The sequence below is a fragment of the Neophocaena asiaeorientalis genome, unplaced genomic scaffold (genome assembly GCF_003031525.2).
Source record: "Neophocaena asiaeorientalis asiaeorientalis breed wild unplaced genomic scaffold, Neophocaena_asiaeorientalis_V1.1 scaffold357, whole genome shotgun sequence".
In the NCBI taxonomy this organism is placed as follows: Eukaryota; Metazoa; Chordata; class Mammalia; order Artiodactyla; family Phocoenidae; genus Neophocaena; species Neophocaena asiaeorientalis.
The window spans coordinates 2,449,864-2,469,538 of record NW_020173270.1 but is presented as its reverse complement, the minus strand read 5'-3'; the positions used below and the strand labels follow the sequence as shown (position 1 = coordinate 2,469,538).

Genomic DNA, 19,675 nt, shown 5'->3' with positions numbered 1-19,675 from the left:
CCCGGCCGGATGCCGAGGTCACTGGCTGTTCCCTCCTCTTTGACTCAGAAGGCCCACCCTTGCCAAGCGCTGGGGTCAGAGTTGGAGGCTGGCCGCCTCTGGCCATCTCTGAGGTCTGAGGCCTGGGCTTTTCTGACAACCACCCCCTGCCAGCCCACCCCTGCGGCCAGGCTAAGAGCCTCCCACACGGCGGGCCCAGCCCGCCCGCCGCCCTCGCACCTCCCGGAGGCCACCCTGCACCCACCCTGCGCCCTCCGTTTCCAGACACCAAGGCTGGCACACGTCAGACGATCAGGCGGGGGCCTGTCCCATGCTAAGGGGACGCCTTAGCGATAATACGCGTGTCCCGCTCGAGTTGGATTGGCCCTTAGCAGCTCTCTGAGCCGTGATGCCGTGTTTCCACAGGCGGACGCACCAGGTGCTGAGCCCAGCCCCCGGCTGCCCGCCCTCCTGGAGTCGGAGGTAAGCGCGGGCTCGTGCGTCCCCCCAGGGCCGGCACGCACGCCCGGCGGGGCTTCCTGCAGAGCGCCAACGTCCCTCTCCCCTTCTCAGCAGCTCGTCCGGCGGATCCAGACACTGTCCCAGCTGCTCCTCAGCCTCCAGGTACGCGGCTTTCGGGGAGCGTGGCCGGCTGCACGTGCCCTTCTCCGGGTTGAGGCTGTGGTCTGGGGGAAGGCCGGGCTCTTCCTGAAGCCGGCCGCTCACCGGCCCTCCCCTCCCCCAGGCAGTCATCGCCCAGCAGGACAGCTATGTGGAGACGCAGAGGGCGGCCCTCCAGGAGCGGGAGAAGCAGTTCCGGCTGCAGTCGACGCGCGGGAACCTGCTGCTGGAGCAGGAGCGGCAGCGCAACTTCGAGAAGCAGCGGGAGGAGCTGGCGGGCGTGCAGAAGCTGCAGGGCCAGCTGCGGCTGGAGCAGCAGCGCTGGGAGCGCGAGCGTGAGCGCCAGCGCCAGGAGCTGGGCCTGGCCTCGGCGCGGCTGCAGCAGCGCGAGACCGAGGCGCTGCGGCTGCAGGAGCAGCTGAGCCAGGAGCGCGAGGAGCTGGAGCGCCAGCGCCAGGCCTACCAGCACGACCTGGAGCGGCTGCGCGAAGCCCAGCGCGCCGTGGAGCGGGAGCGCGAGCGGCTGGAGCTGCTGCGCAGAGTGAAGAAGCAGAACACGATGCCCGGGGCGGCCGGGGCGCTGCCGCCCGAGGTGCTTGTGGAGGTGAGCGCCGGGGGTGCGCCCTGGGCCCGCGCGTCTGTGAGTTGTGAGTGCATGAGCACATGCGTGGGTGTGTATGTATTTTGGGGGCAGGCGGTAAATGGCAGCTCCGTCGGACCAGTGTCAGTCTCTACCCAGATCTGACCCTCCCAGCTAAGAAGCTTCCGTTAAGCCACCCCTCACCCGGGAGTTGGGCGGGCAGGCAGGCCAGGTCCATCCATCTCCAAAAACCCCGCCCCACCCGGGAGCCGGCAGAGTGCGGGCGAGGCTGGCCCGCAGCGCCATGCAAATCTGCGGGGCGTGGCTCCTTGTCGGGACACGGAAGGGCTGCCAGAAGGAACCAGCGTTGGTGTTTTCTGGCGCTCTTTCAGGCCCAGCCCCCCAGCCACACTCCCAGCTTCAACGGGGAAGGGCTGGAAGGGTCCGCGGCCGTGACTAAAGCGCCACGGCCCCGGGTGAGCTCGCTGCTGTCTGGTGCCGGGCCTGAGTACGCAGAGCGCCCCGAGGTGACCCGCAGGGACAGCACCCCGGCTGAGGGTCGGCCAGCCAAGAGCGACGTGCCTATCCAGCTGCTCAGCGCCACTAACCAGATCCAGAGGCAGGCGGCCGTGCAGCAGCAGATCCCCACCAAGCTGGCCGCCTCCACCAAGGGCGGCAAGGACAAGGGCGGCAAGAGCCGGGGCTCCCACCGTTCAGAGAGCTCAGGTGAGTCGGGGCCTCCTGGCAGCCCCCTCCCTACCTTGCCCAGGGCCCGCCTGGCCCCTCGCCTTTGGAGGGGGCATCGGGAGGAAACCCCAAGGCACAACTGGTGAGGCAGCTGAGGCTGCCCCCTCCCCCCCAACACGTGGAGGTCTTTCATCTCAAAGAGCAAAAAAATGGAAACATCAAACCTCAGCTCTGTTCCCGCCTTGGCCCTCAAACTGGGATCAGGGACAAGGGAACGCCCTGGTGACTCAGAAACGAGCCTTGGAAACCTTTGCGCAGTCAGTCACCCCGGGCGGGAAGTCGGGCAGGAAGTTGCACAGTGATCAATGCTACTGCTCCCCCACCGAGCCCCGCCCTGCGCTGGTCCAGGTGCTGCCAGCTCTGCCGGTGTCCTTGCTCCACCGATGGCATGCTCAGCCCTTGCACCACCGATGGCACGCTCAGCCCTTGCACCAGAGCACCCTGCAGCCAGTTGGCCCTGGTAGGGAAGGCCCAGGGCGAGAGTCCCTGGGACATTCCTGGGGAGCAGGGCCTGTGTCCCAGGACCACTGGGCAGCAGGGTCACAGGGCCTCTCGTCCAAAGGTCGAATGACTCCAGGGCCTTCTGTGGTCGGGCAGGGGTGTCTGCCCTGGATTTTGTCACTGAATTTGGGGCCTAACGTCTGAGTGGGGTCTATTCCTGGGAACGGGCGCTGGGGAAAGTGTGGGCGAGAAGGGGGATGAGGCCCTGGCCCAGGTCCGCAGAGCACTCCTGTGCCTGGAGCGAGGCCGAGCACCCCAGCCGGCACCTTCCTCCCGCTTCCAGCCTCATTTGACCTGAAGCAGCCACTGCTTCTCAACAAGTTCATGGGCAAAGAGGAGAACGCCTCTCGGAGCCGCCGCTCGCTGAGTCCCGTCCTGCGCAGCTCCACACCGCCCCCAGGTGAGCCGGCCTGCACCCCACCCCCACCCCCTGGCACCCACAGTGCCTGGCAGCTCCTGACACCCACAACCCCCTCTCTCTTCCAGACTCCTGCCTCCCAGCCCCATCCCCGGTCCCGGCTGATGTCCCCAACGAGTACTTCACCCTCAAGGCCTGGGGGGCATCCTTCCCACCCGTGGCCCTGTTCTCCACACCACTCGACAAGGAAGAAGCCAGCAAGGAAGATGTCATCTTCTTCTAGGGGGCGTGGCTCAGGGTGCAGACCCCTTCCTGTGCCGCCACCATCCGTGCTCTCTGGGGACGCGCCCCGCGGCCCTCTCCCCTTCCCAAGTAGGCCTCTGCCAACCACCACCAGGCCGGGGCAGTGTTGGCCTGCCATCTTGAGGCTCTCTGTAGGATTAGCAGTGGTGCCTGGGCAACTTTGTAAACTTATTTTTTCTAATACAGAAAGGAGAGTTTTTAACGGAAGGTTGAACCAAAGCTAACCCATGGAGCTGTCATCGTAGCGCCCCAGTTGGGTAGAGGAGAGACCAACTCCAGGCTGTGTTTGCAAGGTAGTGACCAACTGTGGTGGCTCCACCTAGAGCATGACAACAGGCCAGACCCTGGCCTGAGGAGATGCTGGCCCAGGCTGGGCTCCATGGCCACCAGGAGACCCTGGAACGAGTCATTATGGCACCAGAAGGGGCCCAGTGGTGTTGGCTCTGTCCACAGAATTAGGCAGAATTGACTTCCAGGAGTGGGTTCATGGTGAACCTCCAGGCCAAGACATGAGCCCAGCCAGGGGTGGCACACAGCTCTCCCGGGACAGGGCCACAGGGCTGGGCAGCCAGAGAGGTTGGCTGATGGCTTGCCTGGCGGGTCCTACAGGTGCAGAAACTCGTCCTGAAAGGGGCTGACCTGGAAGGGACTGAGCGTAGCTCATTTTAATGTGGTGGAGGTTTTTAAAACCTGCTCTTGTCAAACTCGGTGCTTTCCCAAGGCGCCTCACCAAGGCAGCGTGGTTCTGTGGGCCTCTCGAACACCAGGCGCCCAGGAAGCCAGGTCCAGAGCTTCAGCCAGGGCTGGCACACACCTGAGGGTCCTCCATCCCCATGAGATGGACCAGTTGTTCCAGGCCTGCCGGGGGGTAGCCCCTAGGGCTGGTGTCCCGAGCCGATGGGCAGATAGATGCTGGGACAAAGGGCAGTGGGGTGGAACGCTGGAGGGACCCGTGTGGCCTGGGTGGTGACTGTTGCCAGCAAGTGCACAGACGGCCGCCTCGCGGGCACCTCAAGTCCAGTGAGCTGTTGCAGCTTATTGTCAACAAACACCCAGGAGGAGGGAGAAGGCCGCCAGTCCAGCCTCAAGGCGAGGCTGTAGGTGTCGGGGATGGCGTCGCATGTCCAGGAACAGTCCCAGGGTGATAACTGGGTCAGACCCACATTCCAGCTCTGGCCAAGTGCAGCCTTGGGTGCCAGGCGGGAGGGTGGGGCATTCCAGCCTTTTCCTGCACCCCAGGCTCCCCAGTGGAACCCACGGCCCGAAGCATTGGCGGGAAGACTGAGTCCTGGCGGAACAGGAGCCCGGGCACCCGGGGCGAGGTGACACAGCCAGCAGTGACAAGGAACTGACGGTGGTTCCGGACCTCTCCAGAGCTGTTTCCTGCCCCTCTGGGGACCTCCCCCCCTCGCCCTTGCCCGAGAGCCTGCGGCACCAGCGAGCAGCAAACAGCAGCAGCCTCCCTGCCCCAGGACACGTGCCACGTCTGTAATCAGTGTTTGTGTTTTGTACTGAGACGCATCAGAGCACTTTAGAAAAGTTGACTTAAGTTCCTGTCCTGTTGTGAAGAGGACATTGCTGGGCCGCGAGCCCCACCCACAGATCCGCTGTGACGCTGTGACCCTCCCAGAGGATTCCTCGGGCGATCAGCAGCTCGAGGCCGCGTGGATATCAGCAGAGGAGATTTCCGGGTGGTGCCAGCAGCTGGGCAGCACCGTGGGCACAGCTCACCAGGACCCCGGGGTCACTCCCGGGTAGAGTCCAGTCTTATTTGTAAAGTTAGGGGTCGAGCAGATGTTCCTGTTTCTGTGGGATCTGTGCACGTTAACCGTGACCGTGACCTTAGTTCACCTGACAATTATTTTTACAATGATGGCAGCATTTCCTCACTGTGATGTATGTCGGAACCGCCCTAGAACTTGAGACCTGATTCTAGCAATAAACGTGTCTGAGATGAGCTGACCGGAGTGGCGGTTCTTTGGAGTTTTGTTTTAGGATCACCTGCCCAAAGGTTGGTGCTGCAGTGTGCTTTCGGGGCGGGGGGGCGGAGAGGAGAGGAGCCTCGGACCCTCTGCTGCACTAGGAGGCCTGAACACCAGGCCCAGGGCCTGCCTGTGATGCCCTGTCCCTCCCATGTGGGCCCAGGACACCACAGCAGTGCTCTCTGCCGCTGTCACCTCTCCCGCCGGGTGCACTGCTCCCCCTGCCCCGAGGCTGGGGTGGGGAATGTAGGGAGGTGGAGACACCTCCCAGGCAAGTGACAGCACCTTCCCCCCGCTGGGCACCAGCTCAGACCAGTGGTTGGATGGACTGCACAGAGAGAGCCCAGGCCAGGTAGCCTGCTCTGTTCCCGGTGAGGAAGCCCCAGACGGTGATTCCATCTTGACAAAGTTGGAGGCAGTGCCAGTGCCAAGGTGGCTACAGTGGCCCCCAGGGGGAGCGCTGATGAAGCCAGGGTGCGGAGAATGCCGCCAGGTCCTCCCGCCCTGGCCGGTCCCCTCCCACTTAGGCCGCCCCTGTGGTCCTGGGGCGTCAGCCTCCCTGCTCCCTGACGGAGCACGCGCTCCCTGAGTCCCGCGCCGGGGCCGGTCCCCTGGAACTGTCTTGCTTCACCCCGACCTGCAGCTGAGCTGCCAGCCCAGGGAAGGGCACGGGGCAGGGCGTGGCCACACGGCAGTTGGAGCCGGCAGCCCACCCAGCTGTGCCTGAGGCCATCAGCTGCATCCCCGCCCCGCTGCCCAGGCGGCCCAGGCCCGAGGGGGACGCCAGCCTCCTGGGGCACCTGTGACCTGCCGTGTTACACGTCCAGGTGTTCACGTGGTCCCCTGACAAACACGCTGCCTTCCAGGTGTTAACTCACTGAGTCTCCCGACAGGTAGGCAGGTGCCGCTCTGACCCCCACCCTAATGTTGCTGGTGCCTCTGGGTACTGGGAAGGCAGAGCGTGCCCCCCCTTTACCAGAGGGAAGAGGGACCCCCTCCCTCCTCCTCCTCCCTCCCCTAGCCCAGAGGGAGCCCCCCCGCCGTTGGATGGGGCCAGGTGGGGTCCGTGCAGCCACCCCAGCTCTTCCCGGCCACGTACCTTCTTTGTAAAAGAACAAAATGTGGTCGAAATCACATGAGACTTTAGGGGCTGTAAACGCCGCCGGTGCGTTGGCTCTCCCCGGTGCTTCTGAGTTGTGAGGGAGAGCGCCATTCCATCCGCTTTCCCGCCAGGACTCAGATGTGGAGGGTCACAGGCAAGAGCCAGGGGCAGATGTGGGCCACCCACCACCCGCCGAGGCCACATGCGTGTGGCCTCTCAAACGTCAGACTGGAAAACAAGCTCGTCCTGTCCTGCCTGTCGTGCTCTCCACGAGCTGGGAGACAGGAGCCTCGGGCGTCTCCAGAGATGCTCAGAGCCCACGAAATGCTCAGACCAGCCCTGAACGGACAACGGCAGCTCTGGGTCCAAGCGGTGGCTGTGAGATGCTTCGGCCATGACAGGCACCCCGTGATGCCCAGGAGCACGAGACCCGGGCACAGCCTGGTGGAGGCAGCATCCATGGCCGGGGTGCCCAAGCCCGCGGGGAGGGAGGACCGCCCTCCATGGCTGAGGGCCGCGCTTGGCAGCGTCGGAGGAGACCATCGGCCAAGGATGCTCCAAAGGCGGGCGGGGAATTGTGGTTTCCCACTGCGGCTCCAGCCTGCAGGAGGCTGGACCCAGGCCCACAGGGGCACCTGCACACCCTCCCTAAAATAAGGCCCGGGGCACCCCCGCCCGCCCGGGAGAGAGGGCATGTGAGTGAGCGGACAGGAGGGACCGGGGCGTTGGGAATAAGCTCTCACATCTGGCCTCGCACCAGCACCACCGCCTTTAATTGATTCTCATTTCACTTTCTTCAGGCCCACCTGGCGCTCGCCATCCCAACCCGGCTCCCCCGCTCACCTTTTGGGTACAGGACTCCGGCCTGCGGGTGCCTGTTCCACTGCACCGAGTCTCGGGGTCTACCCACTCCGCCCACACACACCCGCCCCTCTGGGGGCTCGTGCCCCAGGCTGCTCTGCGCATCCTCTGGCCGCGCCTCCCCACACCTGGCCTTGATCTGCTCAATTAAAGACCTGGCCCCTCACGGGCGATCGCTGCTCCGTGGGAAGGGCCGCCGTCAGGGTTCCGGCTCCCCGGTCCGTCAGGGGCGGCGTAGGTCTGGCCGCCGGCCCCGACTGCCTGGTACATGCTGAGGAGCGAGGAGATGGTGCCCAGGAGGCCCACCAGCCACGGGGGGAAGCGGCCGGCCCACAGGATGCCCGGGGGCAGCCAGTGCACTGCGTTGGCCAGGTCAGCCAGGTTGCTCAGGAGGGTCAGCGCCTCCGACCGGATCTGCGCCTCCATGTCCCTCCGCTTGCCCTGGGGCAGCCGGCTGTGGGAGCAGAGTAGGGGGGTGCTCAGGGAAGGCCCGGGCGCCCCCCGCCCACCCACAAGGGCAGGGCAAGGAGTGCTGGGGAGGGAGGAGGACTGGCAGGGCTGCGTCCAGGTCACACTCGCAAGAGGTTGCCCACGGCGGGAGCGAGAGTCTCAGGTCCACACCTCTGTCCTCCTGAACCCGTGGAGCTGGGCAGGGGTGTGGGCAGCTTCTGGGCCTGTGCTGGGAGTGGCCCTACCCCGTGTTCTCTCCCAGGATGAGATAGTGACTGACCTTGGTCCTCAGCAAACGGACTCCATCTCCCATCATCCTCCCTGATGGGGGCACGGCCGTGAGGGCTCAGCCCTGGAGTCCTGGCTCTGCCACTTCCTGCCTAGGGGGCCTGCAGCTAGCCTCAGTTTCCCCATCTGTAAAAGTGCTACATCCACCCGGAGGCAGCAGCGAGGCCCTTTGATGTGGCACACATCATGCCCCCCCCAACAACGGGGCCTGCACTGGGCGGGGCTGATTGCTGGTGACTCTGAGCACCTCCCTGGCTTGGGGAGACCCTCTGGGGTACCCAGCCTGCAGGAAGAAGTCGGCCTGTCTCCTGGGCAAAACCCCGGACATCGTACCTGGTGAGGGCTGCCAGGGGGCTCCTCAGCCTCTGTCTCAGCTTCAGGACCATCCACAGGGACCTGCAACACCACAGAGGATGGGGTTGGAGAAGCCGGGTGGGGTGCGCAAGGGCCTGAGGGGAGGCTCCCGCCTGCCACTGTGGCCACAGGTACCCTGTAAAGTTTGCCAGCCTCGCCAGTGGGTGGCTCCATCTGTCCTGCGCCCTTCTGGAGCCCCAGAGCAGCCGTGCCTCGGTAGCTCCTGGGGACTCATCCCTAAGGCAGGCCCCCCACCTACTTGGGCTGCAGGTTTGGGAGTGTCCAGTGCTTCTGACCTGGCCAGTCAGGCTCCAGCCCGGCCTCTGTGAACCATTGGCCCCAGGACCACAGCTCCAAAGAACATTGTGCCACGTGCAGGGTTGATGGCCCAGCTGGGAAGCCACCCCTCTGTGGATGAGGACACCGAGGCTGGCCCACAGCCGGCCTGGGAAAGCTGTTCCCCTCCCTGCGCCTCGGCTGGCTCACCAGGGAAATGGGGTCCAGATGGGAGCCAGGCCTGTCCCCTCCCCCCACACACACACCCTGGACACTGGCCAGACCTGTCTGAGGTGAAACTAGATGACCTTTTGGGCCCCGAGGGCTGGTGTCTGCAGACTGAGGGAGCGGCCATCAGATGGGCATCCTCTAGAGCTCCCTGGGGACTCTGGGGCCCTGGTGGTGTCCAACCAGGCTGCTCTGCACAGCCCTTGCACCCTGCAGCCTGGGCTGTGGGGCGTGCAGGGACGTGAACGTGCCGAGTCCCGCCAGTTGGAAGGCTGACCTCAGCCGGGCTTCCTGACTCAGAGGTCCGTCCAGGGCCGGATCACATCTTCCCAGCCACTGTGTACCCATCCAGTTGACATGTTCCCTGAGGGGACGGGACAGAGGGCACCACCCGCAGTGAGGTCAGTGGCTCCGCATCAGAGCCACCAGGGGGGACTCAGGCAAAATGATGCTTCCTGGGCCCCCAGACCTGAAGAATCAGAACCTCTGGGAGCCTGGGCCAGGCACCTGCATTTCAACAACCTCCCACATGACTCTCCGGCACCCTGGGGTCTTAGGAACCCCCGGTCATGATGAGCACCCACTAAATGCTTCCCAAGCCCTACACCCTTGCTCACATCACATACAGAGAAATGAGGGGGAAACTAGAAGCTCTAAAACTGAATGGACTAACAGGCAGCACATATTCATCCTAAAAATGGGACTTTTAGGGCAGTGACAATATTCTGTATGATACGTCACTGGTGGATACATGTCATTATACCTTTGTCCAAACTCACAGGACGGGCAACACAGGGCGTGAACCCTGATGTAAACCATGGACGTGGGGTGATTACGCTGTGCCAGCGTCGGTTCATCGATTGTAACAAATGCCGTGCTCTGGTGCCGTGTGGATGGTAGGGGAGGCTGTGTGTGTGTAGGGGGTACGTACGTGGGAACTCTCTACTTCCGGCTCTGTTCTGCTGTGAACCTAAAACTGCCCTCAAGAAAAAGTCTATTAAAAAAAATTAAGGGAACTAAGGCTGCCCCTTAAGTCTCTTGGGGCCGGAGGTCACAAGGCAGCCTGCGGAGACGCTGCAGCCTCAGAGCAGCCATAGCCCAGCCCAGGCTGCCCAATCACGTGAGGAAGGCCAATGCCCAGAGAGACAGGCCAGCTCCACGACAGCCACTGTGGCTGTGTGGGGAGCTTACATCAAAAAGGAGCCACAGGCCTCCCTGGTGGCGCAGTGGTTAAGAATCCACCTGCCAATGCAGGGGGCATGGGTTCAAGCCCTGGTCCGGGAAGATCCCACAGGCCCCGAGGCAACTAAGCCCGTGCGCCACAACTGCTGAGCCTGTGCTCTAGAGCCCGCGAGCCACAACTACTGAAGCCTGCATGCCTAGAGCCCAAGTGCCACAACAAGAGAAGCCACCGCAATGAGAAGCCCACGCACTGCAACGAAGAGTAGCCCCCGCTCGCCGCAACTAGAGAAAGCCCGTGCACAGCAACAAAGACCCAACGCAGCCAAATAAATAAATAGAATTTTTAAAAATCAAAAAACAAAATACAGATGGAGGATGGGGCCACAAGCTGAGGAATGCAGGCAGCCTCTAGAAGCTGGAAAAGGCCAGGAAACAGGTTCCCCCCTGGAGCCTCCAGAAAGGAACTCAGCCCTGCCCACACCTTGATTTTAGCCCAGTGAGACCCATTTTGGACTTCCAACCTCCAGAACTGTTAAGATGATCAATTTGTGTTGCTTGAAGCCGCCGAGTTTGTGGAAATCTGTTTCAGCGGCAATAGGGGACGGATACAGTGAGGTGGTGAGGAGGAAAAGCAGAGGAAGCAAAGACCCCCGCGCCTCCAGCCTGTCTTTCCGTCAGCCTGGGGATCTCGGGTGTTCCCTTCCAGCCCCCTGGCGGGCGGCCCCGCTGCTTACCTAGCAATCCCCAGGAGCAGGGAGAGGCCCCAGAGGGCTGTGCTCAGTGTTAACCACGGCGCAGACTCCACGTGGAGGATTTTGGCGTCGGCAGCCCAGGCGATGTGCTCACAGGGGTAGTAGAGCTGGTCAGCCAGGTTGCCCAGGACAGACACGCAGCGGACAAAGATGGCCTCCTCCTGCAGGACCGGGAGAGATGGGGGCATGGGCCTGGGATCAGACCTACCCACTGCCCACGTTAGGCGCCCAGGCCATGCCAGGTGGCAGTCACAGGGCAATGTCCAGGCCTGGCAGGCTGGCCTATAGCTTGGCACTGCAGGAGAACAAAGGCCTGATTTCTCAGCAGTGTGGTCAACATTGCCCAGCGGAGTGGCGGGTCTGAACTCAGCCACTCAGTGGAATCCCCCAGGGAGTTTCAAAAACGCCACACCCAGCCCCCAGCCCCAGGGATTCTGCCTCACCAAGGCTGGGGTGGGCCCCAGCACCAGGAAATTTCTTTAAGTCCCCGGGTGATTCCTGTGTAGGACAACTTGGGACACCCTGCATCAGAGGCTTCCTAGCTCCTGTGCGTGGGTGTCTGGTACAGGACCCTGCGAGGGGAGCAGGGGAGGCAGCCCCACAGGGAGCCCTGAGCAGGCAGATGAGGGTGGCCGGGTGGGCTGCCACACACCCGGTGCCAACTTCCAGCAGGCGCTACGCTGCAAGGCTTGGGTCAGCTCCCCCAAAGCAGAAAGGGGTCACCACCTCTGCCAACAGGCAAACTGAGGCTCTTAGAGGAAGCTGCCAGCTACCCCATCTCATACAGGGATGGGCCTCAGGCTGTTGAGCTGCAAATCCCATGCCCTCCAGCCCTGAGTCCTGAACCCCTGCCTGCACCCAGCGACGCAGGGCCAGTGGAGGCTGCCGGAGCCCCTACCCTGGGCTCCGCTTCTCAGGTCCGGCCCCCTCAAGGCCTCCAAGCTGGCCGGGTCGCCAGCCAAGTCCTTCACTTCTCTACCTTTAACCTCGTCATCCTCACTGCCTGCCATACCCTCTGCCTCTTCTCTGTCGTCCCAGGAACCCCGCCCTCCCAGCCAAGGCCCCACCAATGCTCGCTGCTCGCCTCCTTCCTACTGGCCAGCTGTGATTCTGCCTCCCTCTGGGTTCTGAATCCCACTCCAGCTCCGCCATCCTGTCTGGGGCCTTCTGGGGTGTTCTGGCACACTTCACCCCTCCGTGAGGACGGGGCCTCCCACCCCCACCCCAATGTGCTCATTCCACTGGTGTTTCCTGAGAAGCAGCAAGGTCCGGGCCCTACGCTGGGGAGGAGATTCTCACCGGGGCGGGAGGTGGGAGCGGCGGTGGGGACCAACAAAAGAGGTTCTTGTTCTGGCCAAGGGACATAGGAGATGCAGGGAGCCCCCCACCCCTTGCCTGGGGACTCAGGGGAGTCCTCACAGAGGAGATGGGGGGGATGCACAGGAAGCTGAAGAGATGGGTGTCAAAGCAGGAGGAAAGTCCAGGGAAACACTTGAGATTGGGGATGATCAGGCCACGGGCACTGGGGCAGAATGGGGGAGCATTGAGTAAGTGAGTCAGAGAGGAGACCCTTGGAGAGCAGTGAGGAGGGGCAGGGCAGCCCAGGAAGGGGGCATGACTCAGCCGGGCTGGCCCAGGGCAGCTTCTCAGCCCATCCCCTGGGGGGCACAAGATCGTACCACCACCCAGATGAGGAACACTGCTCTAGATCCACTGGTGAAATGATGCATTTCTGTTGTAGTAACGGCAAGATGTAACTAATCTACCTGTCCAACAGGGGATCAGTTCAATAAATCACCATCTGGCTATATATGTGTACTATGTGGCCATAATGAAGGAAGAAGCTTCTTTTTTTGTTTTTTGGTTTTTTTTGTTTTTGGCGGCACCACGTGGCTTGCTAGGATCTCAGTTCCCCGACCAGGGATGGAACCTGGGCCCTCGGCAGTGAAGGCATGGAGTCCTAACCGCTGGACTGCCAGGGAATTCCTGGAAGGAGCTTCTTTTGGATTGATATGGAATGACCTCCAAGTTGTACTGTTACGTGAAAAAAGCAAGTGGTAGAAGAGTGTAAATGGCATGCAACTATTGATGTAAGCGATGTGTATTTGCCTGTGCAGGTGCAGGAGATCTCATAAAGGAAACACAAGAAGCTGACAACAGTGGCTGCCTCCGAGGAGAAAAATTGGCGGCCAGAGGGTCAGGAAGGAGAGAGACTTTTTAATCATGTAGTCTTTAGGGATGTGCAAACGTATGAGCTAACTTTTTTAATTAAAATTGAAATGAGAACATCTGATGGTGTCTCCAAAAGAACTAACACTGGGGACTTCCCTGGAGGTCCAGTGATCAAGACTCCACACTTCCAATGCACGGGGCGCAGGTTCCATCCCTGGTCAGGGAGCTAAGATCCCACATGCTGTGCAGTGTGGCCAAAAAAAAAAAAAACAAAAGTAAAATTGAAAAAAGTAATAAACTGCCCACATGATTGCCTTTATAAAGACCAGTCCATAAGACGCTGACTTCCCCGGGGTCCACACCCCCTCCCTTCAGCCCAATGCGCCCTGTTACCTCTGCCCCCAGGCCGTACTGCTTGGTGTAGACGAACATGGCCACGTCATCAAAGAGTCGCAGGACGGTCCTGCAGTGGCTGAGTTGGGAGGACAGTGCCAGCAGGCGTGTCCCCACTTCTGACCTGGCAGGACATTGTTCCACCAGGACCCCGCCCACCAGCTGGCAGCAGTACCCCAGCGTTCGCATCTGTGGGAAACCGGAAGCAGTCAGCATGGCCCTGGGGCAGGACTGAGCTGGATCACCCCTGACCTGGCCGTGAACCCCATAAGATCAAGTGGGAGGACGAGTCTCCATCAACACACTTCCAGTAAAAGCCAAAAGTTGAAAAGGATACTTGTAGGTGGGATAAATGGAGACACATGACATCATTGTCCAAAAGGCACTGGGAAACTAACAGAGTATCGGCTCATGTCACTGAATGGCACAGTCTTTGGAGACATATGTGATGGGGACAAGAAAAAGAACCCCCCCATTTCCCACCTCCTGGATCCTCCTTTTCCCAGCATGTAGGAGGGCTAGGTGGAAATGTATTGAATATATTTGCATCTACCTGGCTGCACGAAATTCTGTGGCTGGGCTGTGGATTGGGAAGGTGGCCAGGCCTCAACCCAGTGGACAAAAGGATAATTTGTTTTTATTACTTTAGTGAGAAGGAACCCAGTGGTGATTTGGGAATCAGTGGGTGATTTGGGGCATGGTGAACTGGGTCTGCATCACCACCCTTATATCTTTATATCATCTGCTTTACAGAAGATACTCTTTCCTGTTGTTTTATATACTATTTTTACTTGTCATTCCTTTTCAGCACCTTTGTAATGGCAAAAACGCTGCAATTTAAATGTCCAGCTTGGGGGCATTTGTTAAAACCTGAACACCCAATCATACGGGATTTGATTGGAACCTGAATGCCCAGCTACTGGTACACTCCCTAGTACAATCTGAATGCCTACCTGTAAAAGACTGACTGGGACAAGCTCAGAGTCTGACCTCAGGGGCCTGGAAGGAACAATCTAAGTACCCAACCAGAGGGGATGTGGTGAGATCCTAAACATCCAGCCATAGGGAAAGCCCTGCAAAATCTTAAATCCCCGTATGAGATTGTTTGGGACAACTCAGGGACCAACTACAGTGGCCTAGTCCGATCCTACATGTCCAGACATGGATTTGTTTGGCATGGAAATGTCCAGCCAGGTTGAATTGGCCAGAACAACCTAGGTGCCCGACTATAGGGGATTTATCAGGATCCAAATGTCCAGCCAGAGGGGACCCTGCAACATCCTAAATCCTCATACGATATTGTTTGGGACCCAACGACCAGCTACAGTGATCCGGCCGGATCCCAATGCGCAAACGTGAGGATTTGGTTGGTACTGTAAATGTCCAGTCACGATGGGGTGGCCGGAACAACCTACATGTCCACTACTCGGGGACAGGGCCTCTGCCCTGGGGGATCGTGAGTGACCCCGCTCCCTCTCTGGCCTCAGTGTCCGGGTCTCGGGGCTTTGGCCCGACTCCGAGACCTCTGGCCGCGCTCCACCCCAGCCTCACCAGGCGGTCGCGGCCCCTATACGACTCCAGCGCCGACGCCAGACCGCTCAGGGCCACCATGGTGATCCGCCGTGACGTCACCTCGACGTCAGCGCGCCGCGCCAGGGGGCGGGCCCGGCACCAGGCTGCGCGCTCCCGGGAACGTTCTGCGCAGGCGCGGCTGCGACTGTTTGTGGGGCACCTGACCGTTTGTCTGCTGCTGGGAGGGACAGAGTTTGCAGCCTTGGGGCCGCCACGTGTGCGCTCCCCAGGGCCTGTGCACCCAGGTGGATCCTCGGAGTTAGCTATCCGTGTTTTCAAAGGTAACCAACTGCCCACACACAAAAAAATATTCCAAGCAAAAGCACCAACCTGTTTGCCGTGGTCCAAGAAGGGAGTTCTCTAATTTTCCTGCGTCACCCTTTCTGTACTGTCTTCTTGTCTGTAGGGAGCATGGATGGCTGTTGTCATATCATGTACGGCATTCTTAGAAAGTCAAGGAAACTTGGGGGAATTCCCTGGCGGTCCAGTGGTTAGGACGCTGTGCTTCCACTTCAGGGGGTGAAGGTTCAGTCCCTGGGACTAAGATCATGCATGCATGAATGCATAAATAAATAAACTCTTCCCCTTTAAAAAAAAAAAAAGTCAAACGCATAGAACCGTTCTAGAAGAATAGATGAGAATCTGATAACTGGAATTGCACCAGAGAGGATAACTGGGTGGCTGGTATTGACAAATAAAAACGCACACTGTGAGAGCTGTGAGTTTCGGGGGGTTTTTTTGTTTTGTTTTGTTATTTATTTATTTTTGGCTGTGTTGGGTCTTCGTTTCTGCGCGAGGGCTTTCTCTAGTCGCGGCGAGTGGGGGCCACTCTTCATCGCGGTGCGCAGGCCTCTCACTCTCGCAGCCTCTCTTGTTGGGGAGCACAGGCTCCAGACGCGCAGGCTCAGTAGTTGTGGCTCACGGGCCTAGTTGCTCCGCGGCATGTGGGATGTTCCCAGACCAGGGCTCGAACCCGTGTCCCCTGCATTGGCAGGCAGATTCTCAACCACTGCGCCACCAGGGCAGCCCCAGTTTCCGTTTTATTGAAGGATTTACTGAGGACACAGCCTCAGACAGCTCTGAGGAAAAGGTGGGGGGAAGGTCAGTATATGTGTGACTTTGGAGAAGGGTATGTGTAATCACACATCTCAGGAGAAGGTAGCTTCTGGTCACAAGGAACAAATACCGCAGTTAATGATTTTAGTGCTTTTCTTAGTTTGGAAAGATGCAAGAATCCAGGCTCATAAAAAATTTGTCCTGAAAATATCTATGTGAAGTCCTGCCAGTTTTCACCGAGCAGAAAGAGCCTCATTCCTGATCTTTGGCCCTGAACTCCTGTCAGGGTTTGATGAAGGTCAATGACTGCAGTTGCCAATGACTCAGTCCTTGTAGAGCCAGACAGTGAGCAACATTCTTTGGTTGTCACTGAGAAGAGATTAAAATGTTCACCTTTGCACTGTTTTGTAGCTTTTGAATTTTGTGCAGTCCCTATGGACTAGCCGGTCAAAAAAATCAAAGACATTTTCTCAAAAAGTTAGCATAGCCTGTTTCCTTTTTTTTTGTTGTTGTTAAATTGAGGTGAAATTCACATAACAAAAAGTTCAACATTTTAAGATATACAATTCAGTGACTTCCCTGGTGGCATTGTGGTTAAGACTTTGCACTCCCGGGCCTTCCCTGGTGGTGCAGTGGTTAAGAAGCCGCCTGCCAATGCAGGGGACATGGGTTCGAGCCCTGGCCCGGGAAGATCCCACATGCTGCAGAGCAACTAAACCCGTGCGCCACAACTACTGAGCCTGCGCTTTACAGCCCGCAAGCCACAACTACTAAAGCCCGCGCGCCTAGAGCCCGTGCTCCGCAACAAGAGAAGCCACCACAATGAGAAGCCCACGCAGCGCAACAAAGTGCAGCCCCAGCTCTCAGCAACTAGAGAAAACCCTCGTGCAGCAGCAAAGACCCAATGCAGCCAAAAATTGAATAAATGAATAAATAAATAAATTTATTAAAAATAATTTAAAAAAAGACTCTGCACTCCCAATGCAGGGGGGCCAGTTTCAATCCCTGGTCAGGGAACTAGATCCGATATACGTGCTGCAACTAGGAGTTCACATGCCACAACTAAGGAGCCTGCAAGCCACAACTAAGGAGCCCGCCTGCTGCAACTAAGACCCAGAGCCACCAAATAAAAATAAATAAATAAACATTAAAAAAAAAAGATGTACAATTCAGTGGCATTTAGTACACTCACGTGTTGTACAGACATCCCACCTTTAGAGTTTTTAAACGTTTTCACCACCCTCAAAGGAAACTCTGTCACTCTTTCGAGGAGTCACTATTCCTCCTCTCCCTAACCCCTAGCAACCACCATCTGCTTTCTGTGTCTACGTACTTACCTATTCTGGATATTTCATATAAATAGAATCACACCACATGTGGACATTTGTGTCTGGCTTCTTTCACTGACCCTGTTTTCGAGGTTCATCCACGTTGTGCATGTCTCAGTACTTCATTCCTTTTGTGGCTGAATAATATTCCATGCTCTGGCTCTGTCACATTTTGTTTATCTGCTCATCGGTTGATGGACACTTGGGTTGTCTCTACCTTTTGACTCTTGTGAATAGTGCTGCTATGAACGTGGTGTACGTGTACTCATTCTAGTCCCTGCTTTCAATTCCTTTGGGCATATACCTAGGAGCAGAATTGCTGGATTATAGGGTAACAATGTTTGACTTTTTTTTTTTTTTTTTGCAGTACGTGGGCCTCTCACTGTTGTGGTCTCTCCCATTGTGGAGCACAGGCTCCGGACGCACAGGCTCAGCGGCCATGGCTCACGGGCCCAGCCACTCTGCGGCATGTGGGATCTTCCCGGACCGGGACGCGAACCCGTGTCCCCTGCCTCGGCAGGCAGACTCTCAACCACTGCGCCACCAGGGAAGCCCAATGTTTGACTTTTTGAGAAGCCACCAGATTGTTTTCCACAGTGGCTGCACCATTTTACATTCCCACCAGCAATGCACAAGGGTTCCAATTTCTCCACATTCATGCCAACACTTGGACTATTCATTTTAATAATACATTTTAACCCAGCATATCCAAAAATATTGTCATGCCAGCATGGGCTCAGTCCGGACTAACGTACGTACGTTTTACCACTTACTCCCCCCACCTCCATCCTCTTCTTATGGTGCATCAGCTTTCTTCTTCCTCTTCCCAGTCAGCTGAGGAAATGCCTCTACATACTTTCCTCCTTTGAAAGATTGCGTCTGCTCTCCTATTTTTCCTGAACCTAAAATAATTAATAGAGGTCAGGGAAAGATAAGCTGGCTTACCAGTAAGGAGACACAGATGGCACATCTCCTACTAGCTGGGAAGTGGTATCTCACCGTGGTTTTGTTTTGCATGTCCCTAATCACTAACGATGTTGACTGATCTCCTTTATAAAAACAAAAATTTCCTCTTGATTTTGACTCCTATTACTCTCCCAGCCTCATTCACTCCTATCCAACCACATTGCCCTTCTCCTGTTCCTTGAAGTTGCGGCCCATACCTGACTCAGGACCTCTGCGTGTGCTGTTCGCTCTGCCTGGAAGGCTCTCCCTCCAGATACCCACATGGCTCCTTCCCTCACCTCCTCCTCATGTTTATTCAAATGACATCCTCTCATGGGACCTCCCCTGCACACCCTCCTGGGCACTTCCTGCCCACATTTCTTGCTGCCTTATTTTTCTTCTTAGTTGGTAACACTACCTAACATGACTGTCTATGTTGTGGCTTAACCTAGTCATCTAGTTATTTGCCTGGTTGTCTAGTTATTTGTATCTCCTCAACAGAATGTGAACTCCACCAGGGCAGGGCTTTGGATCTGTCTTGGTCACAGCTAGATCCCCACAGCGTGGCACAAAATAGCTTCTCAATAAGCGGTGTTGCCTGTGGGGCTCAGCGCCCTGTCAAAAGCTCACTGTTTCTGCTCCATCCACACTGTCCTGGGAGATCCTATCCACTCCCACGATTTCCCTAGCCACCCCTTTGCTGGCCTCTCCCCCCCATCTCTCTCCAATCCTGCCCTGTCTACTGCTCCCACCTGCTCCCTGGACAGTTCCCCTGCAAATCCTACAAGCCCCCTCACACTCAGCTACTCCCAGACTGACAGCAGCGGCATCTTGCTCTTCTGTACTCCCATCTCGAGGCGACCCATCACCCAGGCACAGCCCTGGACATCACTCTCACCTCTCTACCTCAGTATGCCCCTCCCATGTCCCAAGAGCCACCAAAATATCCCTGAAATCCATCTACTTTTTCCCAGCCCACATCCTCCTCCATAGGCAGCCCCCATTCTCTCTTACCTGGACCCCAAGCCCCAGCCTCCTTCCGAGGGCCTGACTTCCCCAAGACATCCAAGAGACTCTTTAATCCTCACATTCGAGCACAGTCCTCCTTGCTTAAGACTTGGGTGCAGGTGTCTGTGTGCTCCCCAACCCCCTAACTGGGGACACTGCTCCATCAGCAGAAAAAATCCAGGGACTTCCCTGGCGGTCCAGTGGTTAGGACGCCATGCTTCCACTGCAGGGGGCGCAGGTTCAATCCCTGGTCGAGGAACTAAGATCCCGCAAGTTGCATGGTACAGCCAAAAATAATTAAAAACAAAAACTATATACACACACACACAAAAAGCAGAAAAAGTCCAAGCCAAACCCAAGGCCCACAGAGGGAAGGGGGCCCCTTGGGCTGTGGAGCGGCTCCATGAGTGACTGGATCCCTTCTCTTGAGCCTGTACTGTCCCCATGGACCTTGTAAAAACACAAGGCAGGGCTTCCCTGGTGGCGCGGTGGTTGAGAGTCCGCCTGCCGATGCTGGGGAAACGGGTTCGTGCCCCGGTCTGGGAGGATCCCACATGCCGCGGAGCGGCTGGGCCCGTGAGCCATGGCCGCTGAGCCTGTGCTCCACAGCAGGAGAGGCCCACGTACCGCCAAAAAA

At 58.3% G+C, this 19,675-nt stretch overlaps 2 protein-coding genes across 3 annotated transcripts in view; one reads left to right on the top strand and one right to left on the bottom strand.

Annotated features, from left to right (window-relative positions):
- The window catches only part of ARHGEF18 (Rho/Rac guanine nucleotide exchange factor 18), a 91,571-nt gene extending 86,520 nt beyond the window's left edge, over positions 1–5,051 (top strand). Inside the window, exons 24-29 of the mRNA XM_024745767.1 lie at positions 406–462; positions 553–603; positions 725–1,204; positions 1,573–1,906; positions 2,712–2,828; positions 2,915–5,051. Coding sequence (XP_024601535.1) covers positions 406–462; positions 553–603; positions 725–1,204; positions 1,573–1,906; positions 2,712–2,828; positions 2,915–3,069 — 1,194 coding nt within the window. The 3' untranslated portion in view covers positions 3,070–5,051. The remainder of the gene's footprint in view (positions 1–405; positions 463–552; positions 604–724; positions 1,205–1,572; positions 1,907–2,711; positions 2,829–2,914) is intronic.
- A 1,873-nt stretch (positions 5,052–6,924) lies between these two features.
- On the bottom strand, positions 6,925–14,766 carry PEX11G (peroxisomal biogenesis factor 11 gamma). 2 transcript variants are annotated; one of them, XM_024745897.1, is made up of 6 exons: positions 14,681–14,761; positions 13,130–13,318; positions 10,547–10,725; positions 8,908–8,994; positions 8,106–8,168; positions 6,925–7,488 (listed from the first exon to the last, which is right to left on the bottom strand). In XM_024745897.1, exons 1-6 carry the CDS (start codon positions 14,738–14,740, stop codon positions 7,182–7,184), a joined length of 885 nt encoding a protein of 294 aa, XP_024601665.1. In that variant the 5' UTR covers positions 14,741–14,761; the 3' UTR covers positions 6,925–7,181. The 2 variants fall into 2 exon arrangements, with proteins under 2 accessions (XP_024601665.1, XP_024601666.1); XM_024745898.1 differs by lacking the exon at positions 8,908–8,994 and having other exon boundaries at positions 14,681–14,766.
- Between the last annotated feature and the right edge of the window lie 4,909 nt (positions 14,767–19,675).